Genomic DNA, 17,121 nt, shown 5'->3' on the forward strand with positions numbered 1-17,121 from the left:
ATATAGCGGGCTGTCCAAGCCCACTCTGATGTTTGCCATAATGAATGTACTTTGAAGCATATATATTCATTTTAGTTTAGCAGAGAAAGAGGAGACGAATGTTTCCAGTTATTTCATTTCTGCTATCATGATTTAGTGAGGAACATGACCTGGGCAACAGACTAAGTGAATTATTATTGATTCAGACCAATCATATACACCTCTGAAATTATACTGACTCCCTTGCTGTACCCTCTAGAGAGCCTGTAAGAAGCAGACAGCTCTCCTACAAATCAGCTCTCAAATGTAACATTTACAGAAATGACATAGACCCTTTGAGTGGATTTTTGAGTCAGGAGATACTTTTGTGTCTCAGCTCCCCCCTCCAAAGAACAGCCTGTTTTCTCTCCTCCTCCTCCTCCCCTGCCCTGCCACCTCCCTCCCAGCTGTATAATTCCTGTGGCATTGTATTTATTGTGCAAACACACGGTGCGGGAGCCCATGTTAGGTAAGAACAGGCTGTGGTGTCAAACACCTTAGGCCTGACGGGACAGCTTAAGCCCTGCAATCGCAGCTGCTGAAAACAAGAAGCCAGCACGCAGCCACCGGAGATCCATTGTGTAACAATTCATTTTCACAGTCCACAGACCTTATAATGAAGGAAATTTTATCACAGGTACACTGTGGGAAAAGAATGTCAATATTTACACAGATGGAGACTATGACTATGAGATTACATCTGTTTTGTTTAAAAGTGGAGGAAATTGTGCTGTATCACAGAACACCACTCTCAGTAAGGGAAGGCTGTTAGGGTTAGATACACAGCTACAGCTGGCTCAAGGAACATCAAAATGTCATTGGTGAGGAGCAAGAAACACAACCAGTGACAGGTGTGTCCCTCCGCCACAGTGACTATCCAGCTCTGTTTAACCCTGGAGTGAGAAGAGCAGAGCCAACTGTGGTTTCATGTCATGTTGACTCTGGCTGGCTGGCAACAGTAATTATAGACTATTGAGCATTATCATCACAATGGACTCATTGTTCAGCCATAAGTTTCATGCATGACAGAGCACAACCTCTGAGCACAGAAGACCTTTAAGAAGGCTTGGCATCACATAAAACATGTACAGACATGTCTGTCTTTTACCCTTCAACCAGGGTGGTGTTAGATTTTTTTCAAAAGTGTTACAGGAATCAGATTTTCCTCCAAACAAGGCTTTCAAAAGACATTTTAGCTAAAACCTGCTCGAATAAAATAGTCCACAGCACATGAAAGGCAAACCACTACCGTAAATAGAACCCTGCGGTTGATTGAGCACAAAATCACCCAATCACAGCGGTAGTTGGAGTAGTTGTTGATGACGAAGCCACGCTTGGCCAATAGAAACGCGTTACTGGGTGTTGACCTCTGTGAGCCGCATCACCACCTCCTCCATGTCCGTGGCGGAGGACTACTATATAAACAAATCAGCCCAAGTTTTAAAGGGCAGAGTTGTAAAAACTCCCAGGCTGTGGGGAGTTAGCTTGGTAGCCTGTGAATCGGAATTCAACTATACCCCACAGAAGCAAAATCGCCTGGAGTATTATAAAGACGACATCATTTTATATCTCATTTAGAAAGCAACATTAGAGGCTGTACAAGCACAACGTTCGCTGGAGCGGACTCTGGCTAGTACAAGAAGGACCTACTGTGAATTTCCATGTAAGTAAATATTAATTTAACGTCGGCATAACATTCATTTTGTCGGAAACTTAACTAGTTGTGTATTATTTAGTTGATATTTCACGTTGACTCTCAAACTGACACTCAATGGTATTAATGAACGTTGGTCTTATAGTCGAATATTCAGGCTGTAGCCATCTAGCTAATTCATATGCTACGTAGTTTGCTATCGATTAACACGGTCGTCAGTCAAGATTAAAACAAATCTTCTTTTGTCGCTGAGATATTACCATTTGCTTTCCGTACACGATGCCACCGCGAAATAACACCGATAACCAGCTGGTTGAGATAAACATTAACAGTATCTGGCGTGTCGATAGCCAACTAGCTACATTTCTGCTCACACCCTTCTTTAAGTTGGCCAGCTAATGCTAGTTGGTCGGCTATATCGGAGCTGAACGTGATCAGAAAGCAAATCGTCTTTGTATTTATTGTCACTGTCGTCATGTAATTAAGCGAGTGTCTTTTACTGCGTTGTAGAAAGAGCTTCAAGTCCGTGGTTAGACTTTGAATGTTGATTATGTAACAACAATTCTCGTCGAAAGCTTGTACGTGCTCCTCTACCTACTGTAGCTCGGTCGGTGCACGGGAAAGCAGTAGAATAGCCTGTTTTTGTTTTGTGTGTTTGTGGTTTTTTTTTTTTTTTTTTTTTTTTTAAGGTTTTAAAAAAAATCATTGTCCCACTTAGACGCACGAGGCAGGAGTTTTGCCTGAACATGTCCCCCTGTCAAAATCCCTTTGACTATATACACCTGCTATCAGATCCACCGCCCTCCGCAGAGGTCAACCATGCTTGCGTATTTCTGTCACACTAGACCGCTGGGGAACACACACTGCTGACACCGTCACTGAGTCAGTGGTCTGTTTATTTATAGCTGTTGTTATTGTACAGCTGAGATACAGCATTGCTGTGCCAGTAGGGAGTGACTGGGTAATACAGAGTACTAGTAGCTAGTACAGATGAAATATCATTTATCATAATGGTGTTTAATTTGTTATATAATTTGATCTTTTTTTTTTTTTGCTTTTACTACAAACTGCTGCTTAATGCTTATCCCCCCTCTCTCCATTTCAGGATCCTGAATCTAACCCTGTTGAAGGAAGGATATTCGTTTTGGCAACAAGCACTCAGAGTTTTTTCATTGCACCGGTCACTGCTGCCTTGGAGGTTTTTGCAACGCTCAGAAAAAGCAACTCTGTGACGGAAAAAGAATCGCCCTCGACACTGAAGCAGCTATGCAGCTTGAAATTCAAGTAGCACTCAACTTTATTATTTCCTATTTATACAACAAACTCCCTCGACGACGTGTGAATATCTTTGGCGAAGAGCTCGAGAGGCAGCTGAAGAAAAAATATGAAGGCCACTGGTATCCGGATAAGCCATACAAAGGTTCAGGGTTCAGGTGCATCCATGTAGGGGAGAAGGTGGACCCTGTGGTGGAGCAGGCAGCCAAAGAGAGTGGGCTGGACATCGAAGACGTCCGGAATAATCTCCCTCAGGACCTTAGTGTGTGGATCGACCCGTTTGAGGTTTCCTACCAGATTGGGGAGAAGGGACCGGTTAAGGTGCTATATGTGGATGATAACAATGAGAACGGGTCAGAGCTGGACAAGGAGATCAAGAACAGCTTTAATCCTGAGGCCCAGGTCTTCATGCCAATCAGCGACCCCGTCGGGGCTTCCTCAGAGTCCAGCTCCCCCTCCCCTCCTTTCGGGCAGTCTGCTGCCGTGAGCCCCTCGTTCATGCCACGCTCCACCCAGCCTTTAACCTTCACCACTGCCACCTTTGCCGCCACCAAATTCGGCTCCACTAAGATGAAGAGCAGTGGCCGAGGCAACAATGCTAACAGCAGCAGTAGCAGCAAGGTGGCCCGCACCTCCCCTACCAATAACCTGGGTCTGAATGTCAACACCCTGCTGAAGCAGAAAGCCATCTCCACCTCCATGCACTCACTGTACGGACTGGGCCTGGGGCAGCAGCAGAAGGCCTCTGCTCTCTCCCCTAATGCCAAGGAGTTTGTGTTCCCCAGCCTCCAGGGCCAGGCCAGCCCTGGAGCCGTGTTCCCCGGGGAGGGCTCCCTGGGTCTCGGCCCTCTGCAGTACAACAATGCCTTTGACATGTTTGCGGCCTACGGAAGCCTCAACGACAAGTCCCTTATGGATGGCCTCAACTTCAGTCTGAGCAACATGCAGTATTCTAACCAGCAATTCCAGCCAGTCATGGCTAACTAAACGCATCATCAAGATGTTATTTATGAATGATGGTGGCTCAAAGAGAAGGAAAAACAAAATGCACACTTAGAAACTGGACTTTCAAGGATATAGTGTCTAGTCAGTCAAGCGCATGTGCCCAAGGGTGTTTTTTACTGTGCCCCCTTGAGTTTGTTTCTACTAAAAGCTTGTTGTACAAACACATCCAAGCTTGGTTACTTCAATTCAACATGCATCATTGTTTTTCTTTTTCCTTTTTGCCAACCAAGCACAAATTTTTTTACCATGTTGAGAAAGTTCTCCAAAAACTTAAAAATACAAAAAATACAAGCTTCAAGTTTTGGCCTCTTACAGTATTTTACAGGTGGTAAGACAAGGCTGATTTTTATGAATTGGCACTACTAAGTGGGGTTACTTGGTCTTTTTCTAATTGTATAATTTAATTTAGTACAGAGTTTGTAAGATATCAGAGTATATATTGTTTCTATGACATGGTGTTGCATTTATATCTTTTTACTACTCCAGTGATCTGTGATGGCTGCAGCAGCTTTTCCTTATTATTTTTTTCTTTTTTTAAAGATAATTGTTAAAGAAATCCATATTTAAAAAAAATAAAATAAAAAAAATTAGAAAAATATACATCAAATATTCTAAAGATTGTGTACAGAGTATTCCTTAGTGGTGGAATTCAAGTGTAGGAATATTTGCTTTTTCTGAAAGATGAATTGTATTTTCTGTTAAGAGGTTAAAAAGATTTTGCTATACTATGGACAAAATGTAATCGTATGAATATTAATTTTGTACCTACATTGTGCAATACTTGATAAAAAATACGGTATAACAAAGTATTTTGAGTCAGTGTCTTACATGTCAAGAGGGACTGAAATAGTTTATATTGTTAAGTTTGTATTAAATGCTTAAAAATGATATGCTTGTCTTTATTTTTTTTAATTTCATATTTGCACCCTGGTCTTTTTAATAAAATAAACTACAGTTAAACATGATCTGTGGAAAGCGGACTTATTTGTGTGTTTTTTAACCACAACAGTGATGTCTAGTTGTAATATTTAACCAGTAGCAGACTTTGCCATTGGGCAGACAGCTTCCTGAGCAGATAATAGTATATAATAGTCACATGCTTTAGTTGCCACTCTGTCATAAGGGCATCTTCAGGTTGAAAATGGAGACTTGACTGTGCAATCTGTCTATGTGGCAATTTAAAGCCTGGAGTTTATGTACTGTAAACTTTAGCTCTTATCTAATCAGGGGGAGTAGCCACGTGACAACATGTGGAGCTATTCATGACCTGTCACACTCATTGTAGCAGTATGAACCATCGCATTTCATTTAAAGCCTCATCCAGCCCCTGTTTATTTTTAAGCAGATATGTGTTGGTGTCAGTGTACATTTTTACAGGCTTGAAAACGTCAACTACAGTAACAATATGGGACAACGTAGTAATCACACTGGTGGGTTATATCATGGACTTGGATGTCATGTGAAGGAAAGAACAAGCCAAACATTCATCAAGGTTTCAAGTTCCAACAGCTTAACTCACCAAAGACAATCACATTTGCAATTCTGTATGACTCAAAGGTCTGTAAAGGAAAACAGCTTGTGTGTTTTTATGCTTAAATGATTCCTCCTCCCATCTTTGTCAAAGACTAAGTATCATTATGGCTGAGCAAACTTAGCTACCTATACACACCTAACGCCTGTTTTAGATGCTCACTAATGACTGTATTATGAGTGTTTATTTTAAGTGCCTGACCTAGTGACAAATACTGAAGTGCCCTGTATAGCACTGTTATGTAATTACCGTACTGTACAGTTCTGTAATGCTGCTTTTTGGTTTATATGAAATGAAGACCTACATTGAGCAGCAGTGTTCTTACATTTCTGTAGTGGTGAGAAGAATTACTCAGATCCTTTAGTAAAAGTGACAATGCAACAATACAATCATTTTAAAATATTCCTTCAAATTCATACTTAAATTAAAATACGGAATTATATTAATGGCACAATGCAAATACCACCTAGAATTTTTAAAATAGAAGAAATGTAATTGCAGTGTTAATATTAATAAATTAATAATTGGAAAGACAGCTATAGGAAAAATAATGTCAGTATTAGTAACAGAGCCAATAACAACAACTGTAGTAGCAGTTGTCAAGCAGGAACACGGGGGCAGCAGGTGGCCTACAACCACAGATCCAGTCTATGCAGCTCAGGAGGCAGAAATACCTGCTGAAAGTGACAGAAGGAGAGAGGAGAGAAACGAGAAGGCACAGAACTACGGGAGAGAGAAGATGTCGAGTTAGTAACATGCAATAATGGGATAAAAATGCATACAGATGGAGAGGGAGAGAAGGAGAGAGGAAAGAGGTGCATCATGGGAAGTCTCCCGGCAGTCTAGGCCTATAGCAGCATAACTAAGGGATGGTTCAGGGCTCACCTGTGCCAGCCTTGACTATAAGCTTTATCAAAGAGGAAAGTCTTAAGCCTACTCTTAAATGGAGAGATGGTGTCTGCCTCCCGAACCCAATCTGGGACCTGATTCCACAGGAGAGGAGCTTGATAACTGAAGGCTCTGGCTCCCATTCTACTTTTGGAGACTCTAGGAACCACAAGTAACCCTGCATTCCGGGAGCGCAGAGTTCTAGTCGGCTAATAAGGTATTATGAGATCTAAGATATGATGGTGCCTGACCATTAAGAGCTTTGTAGGTGAGGAGAAGGATTTTAAATTCTATTCTGGATTTTACAGGGAGCCATTGCAGAGAAGCTAATATTGGAGAAATATGATCTCTTTTCCTAGTTCTTGTCAGTACACGTGCCGCAGCATTCTGGATCAACTGGAGAGTCTTAAGGGACTTATTCGGGCAGCCTGATAATAAGGAATTGCAATAATCCAACCTAGAAGTAACAAATGCATGCACTAGTTTTTCGGCATCATTTTGAGACGGAATGTGCCTGATTTTTGCAACGTTGCGTAGGTGAAAGAAGGCAGTCCATGAAGTTTGTTTCATGTGGGAGTTAAAGGATAAATCCTGATCAAAGATAACTCCGAGGTTCCTTATGGTGGTGCTGGAGGCCAGGGCAATGCCATCCAGAGTAACAATATCTTTAGATAATGTGTCTCGGAGGTGTTTGGGGCCAAGTACAATAACTTCAGCTTTGTCTGAGTTTAACATTAGAAAATTGCAGGTCATCCAGGTCTTTATGTCCTTAAGGCATGTTTGAAGTTTAGCTAATTGGTTAGTTTCATCTGGCTTGATCGATAGATATAATTGGGTATCATCCGTATAGCAATGAAAGTTTATGGAGTGTTTCCTAATAATATTGCCTAGAGGAAGCATATATAAGGTGAATATATTATTATTAAATCTGAAAGAAGAAAAAACTAAGTTAAATGTTAAAAACGAACAAAATTTGTATTTCTTTGTTTTTTTGTTCTTTAATCTTTTCTCTTTTTGTGAAATATTGGATAATTTGGGCCCCAAAGAGTTATTTAAATGAAACCATCTGAGAAGAAGGGAGACAGATATCTGATCCGCAACAAGACACTGCTGTATTTTGTAAGAGCTCACAAGTATAAACCACTGGTTTAATCCTTAAAAGTGCATTGTATTTTATAAGCATATCATATATTTTTTATGTAAATTCTCAATCTGAAAAATAACTAGTGACTATAGCTGTCAGATAGATGTAGTGGAGTAAAAAGTACAATAATTCCCTAGAAGAAGTATCAAGTAGCATAAAATAGAAATGCTCAAGTAAAGTACAAGTACCTTAATATTGTATTTAAGTACAGTTCTTGGGTAAATGTACTTAGTTACTTACTACTCACTACTGCATTTCTATATCATCATGTAGGTGTAGACAGTCATTGTAGTCATGGCTACCCATAAGGCCTTAGTAGTGTGTGATGCAGCCCATAGAAAGCTAAAACACTGACCTAGATCTATATGTCTATATCTGAATTGTGTTTTTCGGTGATGAAATCTAAATCTCAGTTTAGATTGGTGTGGCAAATAAAATGCTCAGAATCCCCGGCGTTGCAAATTAATTCCTCCAGTGCTTGGGGGAGTTGCTCGCAGAGGATTAGAGGGAGATGCAATTTTTGCGAGTTGCGATTCCACCCTTGAAGACACAGTCGCATTTAAAACATTCCTGGTTGAGGCTGTGAGTAATGTCAATGCCTTTGTGTTTAGGGATACTGGCCTTTGCTTTCGTAACAGTTTTTTTCTCAGATAACACACCCTCTGTGGTTGATTGTGAACAACCTAGAACTGTGCAGATTTCATTAGGATGTATTAAAGTGAGTGTAGTGTCAGTATACTATGGTGGTCAGTAAATATTCTAAGGTGCATAATCAGTCAGTTGCTATTCTGGATCTCTTAACTATCCAAACCAAAGTCCATTTCCCCATTGTGTGCACTGCTGTAATTAACTGGGTTGGCCTGTACCAGTGAAGCTATTTTAGTCCTTATCCCAAATTGTCACTTTTCAATAGATATTGAGGTCTTTCAAGCCTTGTAGTCCGAGTGGAAAATGATATTCAAAACACACACACACATTCTCTCTCACACAAGCACACACAGTTCCACATGACCACCTCAACTCTCTGGGATAAACAGGCCCACAGATGGTCTGGTGTCACACCAGCTGGGAGACTCCCAGGGTGTGGGGTGTTGCCTTGCTGTGACTCCATCTTGTCGGTTCCAGAGTGTGCTCTCCCCTTGCTTCAGAAAGATACATTACGGACATGAGCTTCACATATTACACACAGGTCCTTATCACAATGTACCTCTCACGCCCGGCAGTGTTGTGCGCTCAGCATACAGGACTTGTGTTTGTTCTAAAGGGTGTTTCTAAGCAAAGAGGAATGTTGTGTTTAAAGGTAATGTGAGTTCCATGCTGCAAAGAAAACCTATGGAAGCAAAGAAAGGCCATAATAACTTGAATTTTATAAATACCTAACTGTGACATTTAATCACAATGTTGAAATTTAAAGGAATAGGTTGACAGTTTTGGAAAACTTGCTTATTCGTTTTCTTTCCGAGAGTGAGATGAGAAGTCTGTACGACAAATATGAAGCTACAGCCAGCAGCTGGTTTGCTTAATTTAGCACAAAGACTGGAAGACAATGTGTTGTTTTTACACTTAGGTATTTGTACAAATTAAACAAAAAAGATATAAGGTATTAATTTAGTAAAATTAAGAGGTGCTAGTAGGTGGATTTTGTCACCTTTGGACAGAGACAGGCTAGCCGTTTCCCCCTTCTTCTACTCTTTGTGCTAAGCTAAATGAACTGGCTGCTGGCTGTAGTTATTTGGCGTACAGACATGGTAGTAATATCAGTCTTGCTCTTCATCTAACTCACAGCAAGAAAATGAACAAGGTTGAATATAGTTTTTTGAATATTTGACAGTATTTGGCATTTTCTGTCTGAATCTGTTAACTCTAAAAAATAATACTTAATATCAAGTTTCTGAAATAGCACAACTTAAAATGACGTAAACCACATAAATTTAGATAGATTGTTTTCTAAATGAAATATTGCAATATGTGCAACACTATTTCACTGACTTCCTGGAGTCTCTGCTGGTTGCCTGGCAACTTCTCAGGGCCAAGAAACTGGACAGAACCAAGCTAGCTGTTTCCCCCTGTTTCCAGTCTTTATTGATAAACTAAGCTAATCGGCTGCTGGCTATAGCGTACAGACATTTCCCAAAATGAACTATTCCTTTAAGTATTTAGTAGTGATAAAATTTCTCAATTAGGTATTCAGTCGCTTTTAAGATTCAAATCCTTATGGCCTTTCTTTGATTCCATAAATATCCTGTTGGAAGGTTTCATCTCACATCAAGTCTCAGAAGCTGATCTTTTTGGAACAAATAAAGACAACATGCTAATGAGGTGAGATAACGTCACTCATTTCACTTTTAAACAATTACTGAAGCAAGCGAAACTGCCAACTGAATTAAGCTGAACTACATCACCACATTGGCAGACTTTTTCCACTTGTTTTAACAAACACATATTTTAAACCTTAATTTGAAGATCCACATAGCTGATGCGCTGTAAACACAGTGTTTACAAGGCACAGGGCAAGACAGAGTGAGTCATCCTAAAGTGCAGATGAAACATTACAATTGTGTTTTAACAGTGCTGCGTATCACAAGGCTTCCGGCAAGGCCAGATGGGTCCAAGTATTTCAGCACAACGCCAGGGAACAGAGAGCTGGCAGGGAAATCCAGCATGTTTGGATTGTAGTTGATACCAGATGAGGATTTTAAATCAGTAGGCCAGAGGTGAATCATGTAATCTGGTGTAAGAAAATGACACTTTTTCCATCCTGTCATAGATTCTCGATTGGTGCTGGTGGGTTTTGACCTTGATCAACACTCAGTTCTATATTAAGCCCGCGAACAGAGCTGTTGCCTTCATGAACGTTAGGAAGTGAGGTTAGCACCTGTTCCTGGTTATTGAGTTTGGTATGTACAGTATGGCGGTGACATTTCAGAGGCTTGTGAGCCAGAGATACTGCCACACGAGCGGGAAGCACATCTGCAATTCAAGGAACAACTCAACATTTCACTTGATTGAAAGAAAAAGAAAAGAGAGAGGGAAGATAAAGAGGATATAAAAAAGCCGCATCCAGTCTGTGTTATTTGCTGATGAACCCGGAGCTGAGACTTTAATGAATACAGGCTGTGCTGTGTTTGGCCAGGACAGAACCTCAGTCAGTCGCTGCTTTCAAGTGCTGCCAAGTCATTTTAGTAGGGATCATCCATTCGACCCTATTCTTATTCCAAGCCAGACAATCATTCAACCTAAAAGCACCACATCTCAGCAATATGGAGTCATAATCCATATTTCATTGTGGCTCTATAAGCCTGGGAGGAAAGGAAAAATGTTGAATGTATTGTTGCTGCTGCACTTTCTCTCTCCTTCCCTGCCTCTCCGTCTCTGTTTGTTTTGGTTTGAAGGTGCAGTTGACGGTTACAGTACCGAAAGGGTGTTGCACACTTCAACAGGTTTAAAAATAGACCTTGCAAGGTTTCTGCGTCATAGTAGGAGAATCCTTGCCTTCTTTCTACCCCTCCTCCCCCCTCCTCCCGTCAGCCAACCATGCCTGACTTCACAGCAGGGACTGCGTGTATGCTAATACGGCATGGAACAAATCTTTCCTCTCGCACCTGCATCATAACCTGCGGCGATTTAACGCCTGAAGAGGAATGAATAACCTTTTGAGGAACCTGGGTGGGCCCTGCTCTAGAGTTATGTAGAGTATGCTGCCCTCTCAAGTCAGAGGCATGAAGAGAAGCTGGAAAAGCAGGCAGGCCTGCAGGAAGAAAAGTGTGAAAAAGACAAAGGAGGGAGATATACTGACGTTTTTTTCCGACTACATAAATGGCAAAGCATGTAGCCATGACAACACATTTCCTTCACCTTTTCATGCTGATAATGGCTTGCTGAAGCAGAAAGGAGTGCACTAGCTGTTGAATTAGGCCATGGCAATTCACCAAAGGCAAATAAATGCACTGAAAATGTCTTGCCTTCACAGGTATAACGTTGTTTATTATGATGTGGGAGGTTGAGAAAACACTTCAGGGCCGCTCAGGTATTGGCTCCTATACAGATAATAAGTAAGAAAATGGCAGTGTCAGGAGTTTCCACAGATCTCTGTACTGCAGCTAGATGTTTGAGCTGTGAGCTGTCAGGGTTTGTTTTATCTCCATTGTTTCTATTAATCTGAAAAAAAAGCCTGCTAGGTGGAATTTAATAATAGCTTTACAATAATCTGATATCAAATACTGATATGCAAATGTACTTCTTTGTGAGGCACAAAAAGTCTAGCGCTGAAATGATTAGTTGATTAAGTCAGCATGACCACTGATTACCAACATGGCTACAGACAAAGAAAAGTGTGCCACCAACAGAAATGAAAAATTCATCAAGGCAGTCCTTGGGGAAAAGATATGCAACATGTCGCAGGGTGCTTAGAGAGAAGAGAAGCCCTGAAACACCACAGTTGAGCTCTAAGCATTAAAGATGTAAACCATAACAAAGTAAATCTTGACAATGTTAGAACCACTGCTTCCTGTCTTTGTATGATTGTCTGCTGTTTTATAGAGAGCCAGAGTCTTGACGACGCATGCAGGTTAGCCTCTAGTTACTCAATCCAGTCGTGAATGAACGAGTTTTCGTACTTCTACAACAGAACCCAGAAGTTTCGCTCTCACTTCAGCTCTTTTTACTATACAAGGTTAAAGCTTAATTCATATTTTTATAGTCAAGAAGGGTCAAATGACTATGTGTATATGAAAGGAGTCGCTCGTAGGGACGAACTCAAAGAGAATAATCTCTTATTGTTTTGGTTTTACGGCCCACAACTTTACTGTTTTGGTTCATTCCCATCGTTTCCTGTTTTTAGTGAAAAAGCTCTGATACACCCACAGAACAGACAGACAAAGTTAGCAACTAGCTAGTGAACATTGAGCTTGATTGAGCAGCTAAAGAGCCAGATATTTTTCTCAGGAGTTGGTGGAGATCAAAACAGAGCAAAAAGGAGAGTGAATATTGGACTTACAGAATCACAACTCCAAATGAATGCTAATGTTGCTTTGTGTCTGCTGGATGTGTAAACAGGCAACTGTTTGCTAACTCATTAGCCAAACCAACTTTAATAAGGTGATAAAATGTCAATGTTGTATTACATCTTGTTCTGCTGCCCCCAAGTGACCAAAACATGAATTTATACAGTTTTAACTACTGTTCTCTTGTTGCTTCATGTCTCTTTCAGTGGCAAGCAAAAGGATAATATGCTTTTGCATCGTAACTACGCCCATGGAAAGTAATTACAATGGAAATAGCAATGTCTGTTGATTTTCTCTGAGTAGCTTGGGTGTTGTTTGTGGAAAGACAAGTTTCTGCAGAATGAAACAGCACCACAAGGGAATTTCTAGTCACACCCATTGTGTTGGTATAACAGCAACAATCTCAGAGACATGTCTTAGAACATCGGAAACTAGAACTATCTGCATGGCAAGGTACTATTAGAGATCGAAAATATGTTTTTAGTCATTTGAGTGAACCGACCCTTTAGCTAAGACATTTTAGAGACTGCTTGTATGACATTCCAGCCACAGGATGGTATCTATGCCTTTAAATATTCCTCTTGCGATGAGGCATTTATATAATTTCTATGGCCACGTTACTCCAGTAAGGCCTTGCTTGGTGGTGTGTTTGAGGGCATCTAAGCGTCTAAGCGTAGAGGAGTTGATGGAGATAGGTTTGGTGTAATACATCTCTCTCTCACACTCCTCTGATATCTCTCCCTCTCTATTCCCGGCTCATCCAAACCCCATCATTCTCTCCAGAGCCTGGGAAGTTTCTCCTGTATTTGATGTTCCCCGTCTGTGTAATTTAATCTCAGTGATTCCCTGCAGCTCTCTCCAACCATAAACCTCTGCTCTAATAATAGGAAGCCCAGGCACTGTCTCTCTAATCTCTGCCTCTGTGTGTGGATGTTTGTGTGAAACTGCTCTTGCCTCTGCACCATAGAGATAAGGCTGCATTTGTTTTGGCCACTCCGAGACCAGGCTTTCACTCACAAATTGCAATAGTGATACAGAATCAGGGAAGAGGGAGGGATGTAGGGATGGGTGGTTGATATAAGGAAGACCAGACCCTTAAACCATTAGTGTTTAGTGCAACTTTGCGGTTGCTTTCTATTGTGTGTCCTATCAGGAGACTGATAGGACACAAGCACATGGTACCGGTGTTAAGTGCAGCATTAAGACACGAGAGAGGAATTTAACTGATTAAGCAGTTAAAGAAGGGGCTCTGTTGGCTTTCAAAGCTCTGTCATATGTGTCTGGAGCAGCCTACTTCCCACACTCAGCCTTGGCCTATTTAGGTAAAATCAAAACATGTCTTCCTCATGCTCTGCTTTTTTGTAGTTACATGAAACTGGGAGAACTGAACGAGGAAAAACACGTAGACTTGAAGGCTGAGGTCATGTTTCATCCTTTTTTATCTCTGCAGATAAATAAACAGCATTCATGGTGACCTTTAGACCAGAATTTGATGAAAGCATCATCACATTTGGATATTGGAAGGTCTGACTTCCTATTCTCCTGACTGACTGTTTGCTAAACCCCTACCTTGAACAGAGATTGTTTTCCTGGTGAAGTTTTGGATTTGATTGCTCAAGAGTTAGGGTGGTGTCTTATCACCTTTCCAAACTGAAAACCACAAGAGCAAAATGGTAAGGAATGGATTAAACAGTGCTGGTCTGCTATAGCAAAAGCTGCAAATTTTAGGTTACTAACTACATAACTAGCTTACATTATTTCGTGGGGTTACAGATTACGTTAGAAAAAGACCCATTCAGGACAGACACATTTACTCTGTGAGAGCGAAGATGCTACTATATCAGAGTTTAGGCGTTTAGCTGGTGCAGATACCAGATGTGCTCGGCCTGGCAGATCTGCTCAAGGTCCCGCATTTACAGATGATGCAACACTTTAACTCATAATTGGCTGTACGTCGGAAAGTGTACGGATGCTGTGTGTACACCGGTACGTCCTGCTCTTTACTGGATTTTAGAACGTTTACACTCCAACAACCCCAGCAAAAGTTGCTACTGGAGATAGCGTTATGTTTGCCAAATTCATCAGTTAGTTCTCATTCTCAAAGCCCTTTCTCTTATATATGTGAAACGTTTGGAAATGCAAACAACAAAGCAGAAGTCCAACCTTTGTGTTGCTTGTCCAAGTATGTTTTCCCAAAGCAAGCATCCAATGCTCATTTAACATGCCGTCTACATGGATCATTAACTGGTGAGGAACCTGACTTTTTGGGACAGGTGACTTTAGCCATAATCTTTTAGCATTATATCATGTAAGTAGCCATCAAGTGCACATTTAAGACCCTTTTACAGGGTTCTTGTTTTAAAACAAGCCAGCTAGAAACATTGAAAAGTCAGATGGAGCCAGAATTTTTGGCCAACTCATGGAGTTAGCGCTAATTAGCTAGTTAGCTAGAGCTGATAAAATCTGCTAGCAGCTGTCATTTCAGACGACAAATTACTCAAAACAAGAAGCCAGTTTTTGTCTATGTCTGTTTGAAATTAAGGATCTATTTTATTAATAGTAATAATAATCTATATATTTTTTTAAATAACTAAGAATTTCAAGTGGTAGTGTAAACTGCGTACAATGCAGTACTAGAACGGAAAGCTATACAGGCGTTGCAACAGTAACTAAGGGCGGCAGGGTTCAGTGAACGATCAGTTTACAGGCTATGAGATCACCTCTTGTATGTGTCGAATGAAAGGGGCGGAGGAATGTTAGTATTGTGTGCTGGTTGCCATGTGTTTCTGTATGTGACCTTAGTATGTATAGACAGAGAGGGAACCACCCCAAGATGACTCACTGCTGGAGAATTCATCTCTGTGATAGACAGAGGCCAATTAAAGTGTGGTCAGTCAGTTGCTCTGAGGAGTATTAGAAAAACCATCCATCACTTTTTCTCTGCCTGCGCTTCTCATGTCCCTCCTTATGACTTTAATGGCTGATGGAATGAGAAGTGATTAGGAGGACAGATATGCTGAGAACAGATGTGAAAGCTGCCTGCTTCTAAACATAATCGGTGTTTGCAGGTGAGGTTATTTGAGTTTTTATTGCAGAGGCAGTAAATCATAAATGCAAAGACTTTAGCAAAATGCTCTTTGTTTGCCCATGTTTGTCCAGGCTCCATCACCCCACCGCCATGTTTCATTTATGGCTCACATCAAAATAGATGCGGCGCCATTGGATCCTGCCTCTGTCATATTTCTCTCAGAAAAGACAGGGGTGAGGAATCGGCTCTGCACTTTAAGCAGACCTCTCCCACGGTTTAAATATTTCAATAGCCGAGAGAGTAAATGGCATCCTGATGCGCTACACGATATTCAGCGAAAGGTCTGGCTGGAATGGAAAAAGATTCACATATGGGCCGTTTTTAGGACTCCTCAAGAGCAAGTGCTGCTGGGAAATCTGTCAGCTGGAGTAACATCAGCCTCAGATTATTGGTCTGCGGGTCGATACGGCTTTCATTCCACTACTCCAACTCCAAGTGTTTCTGCTGTATTGATCCATCTGATGTCTTCTTAGAGTTGTGGCCCCAAGGATGTACACAAAAATCCTGCAATTTAGCTTTCAACTTTGTAATATGATTTCACATATTTAACATTGTTGTCACATTCATTACATCATTATGTTGCTAGTGGCTAGTGCTGAGAATTGACTGCGCCCCAGATTTTAAAGCCCCACAAAGGAGTCTCAGTGTATCATACTTTAGTATCTATCTCATCTGAGAAGGATAGAAACATACAGAAACTGAGATTCAAAGAATGTACTCTCCACCTGATCCTTTGTTGGCCTGACAATGACTTGAACTACTTGACTCTCAGTGCACAGGTTGCAGTTACTGACTACTTTGTGCTCCTGCATTCGTTTGATTCCTGGAAGCTGGTTGTTTGACAGACTCAAAGGATGACACACATTCAAAGCCAACACTCACTTCTCCTCCCACGTGGTTTGGATTAGAACCTTTCAGCAACAACACACTGTTTGACTGCCACTGGAAAACACAAGGGACGTTACTATACAGGAGTAAGATAGGATGACATGTGAAGTGCAACAAGTGTAGTTGGGTGCTAATTTAAGACTAATTCCAGTTTATTACAACCTGGATCTTCCTTTCATAATGATCGGTTAGAATAACATTGTGCACCGTGTTCCCAGATCTCAGCAATTATCTTGTTGGGTACAATGTTATTATTACCAATGGGATGGATAGCCAAACCTACAAAAACAAGATCCAGGTTGTTATAAACCAGAATTGTCCTTTGGTCTTGAGTCTGCTTGTTGGTAAAACACACTTCCTTTATGGAAAATGATACCAAAACCACAATCCCTGTGCATCTTTTACCCTCTGTCCTGTATGTGTGGATGTGCTTGAGGCAAAATTCATAAAACCTGTGATGCAAGTGGATTTTGTCATGCCTAATGAGTGTGGAGTCAGTGTTTACTAGTTTACAAGCACAACTAACATCCATGTCAGTTATTTGCTTCTGTAAAAAAGCCAGTTCGGTGCTCTGAACGTACGCATGCAATCCATCCGCAACAAGCCAAAGTGATACTTTGAAATTGC

The 17,121-nt window shown here is 41.0% G+C and overlaps 1 protein-coding gene across 1 annotated transcript; it reads left to right on the forward strand.

Annotated features, from left to right (window-relative positions):
• Nucleotides 1–1,451: 1,451 nt before the first annotated feature.
• Nucleotides 1,452–4,917, forward strand: tob1b (transducer of ERBB2, 1b). The gene is made up of 2 exons (XM_044178741.1): nucleotides 1,452–1,681; nucleotides 2,778–4,917. The coding sequence occupies exon 2, from the start codon at nucleotides 2,939–2,941 to the stop codon at nucleotides 3,932–3,934; it is 996 nt and encodes a 331-aa protein (XP_044034676.1). The 5' UTR covers nucleotides 1,452–1,681; nucleotides 2,778–2,938; the 3' UTR covers nucleotides 3,935–4,917.
• The last annotated feature ends 12,204 nt before the right edge of the window (nucleotides 4,918–17,121 follow it).

Source organism: Siniperca chuatsi, linkage group LG20, assembly GCF_020085105.1.
Source record: "Siniperca chuatsi isolate FFG_IHB_CAS linkage group LG20, ASM2008510v1, whole genome shotgun sequence".
Taxonomy (NCBI): Eukaryota; Metazoa; Chordata; class Actinopteri; order Centrarchiformes; family Sinipercidae; genus Siniperca; species Siniperca chuatsi.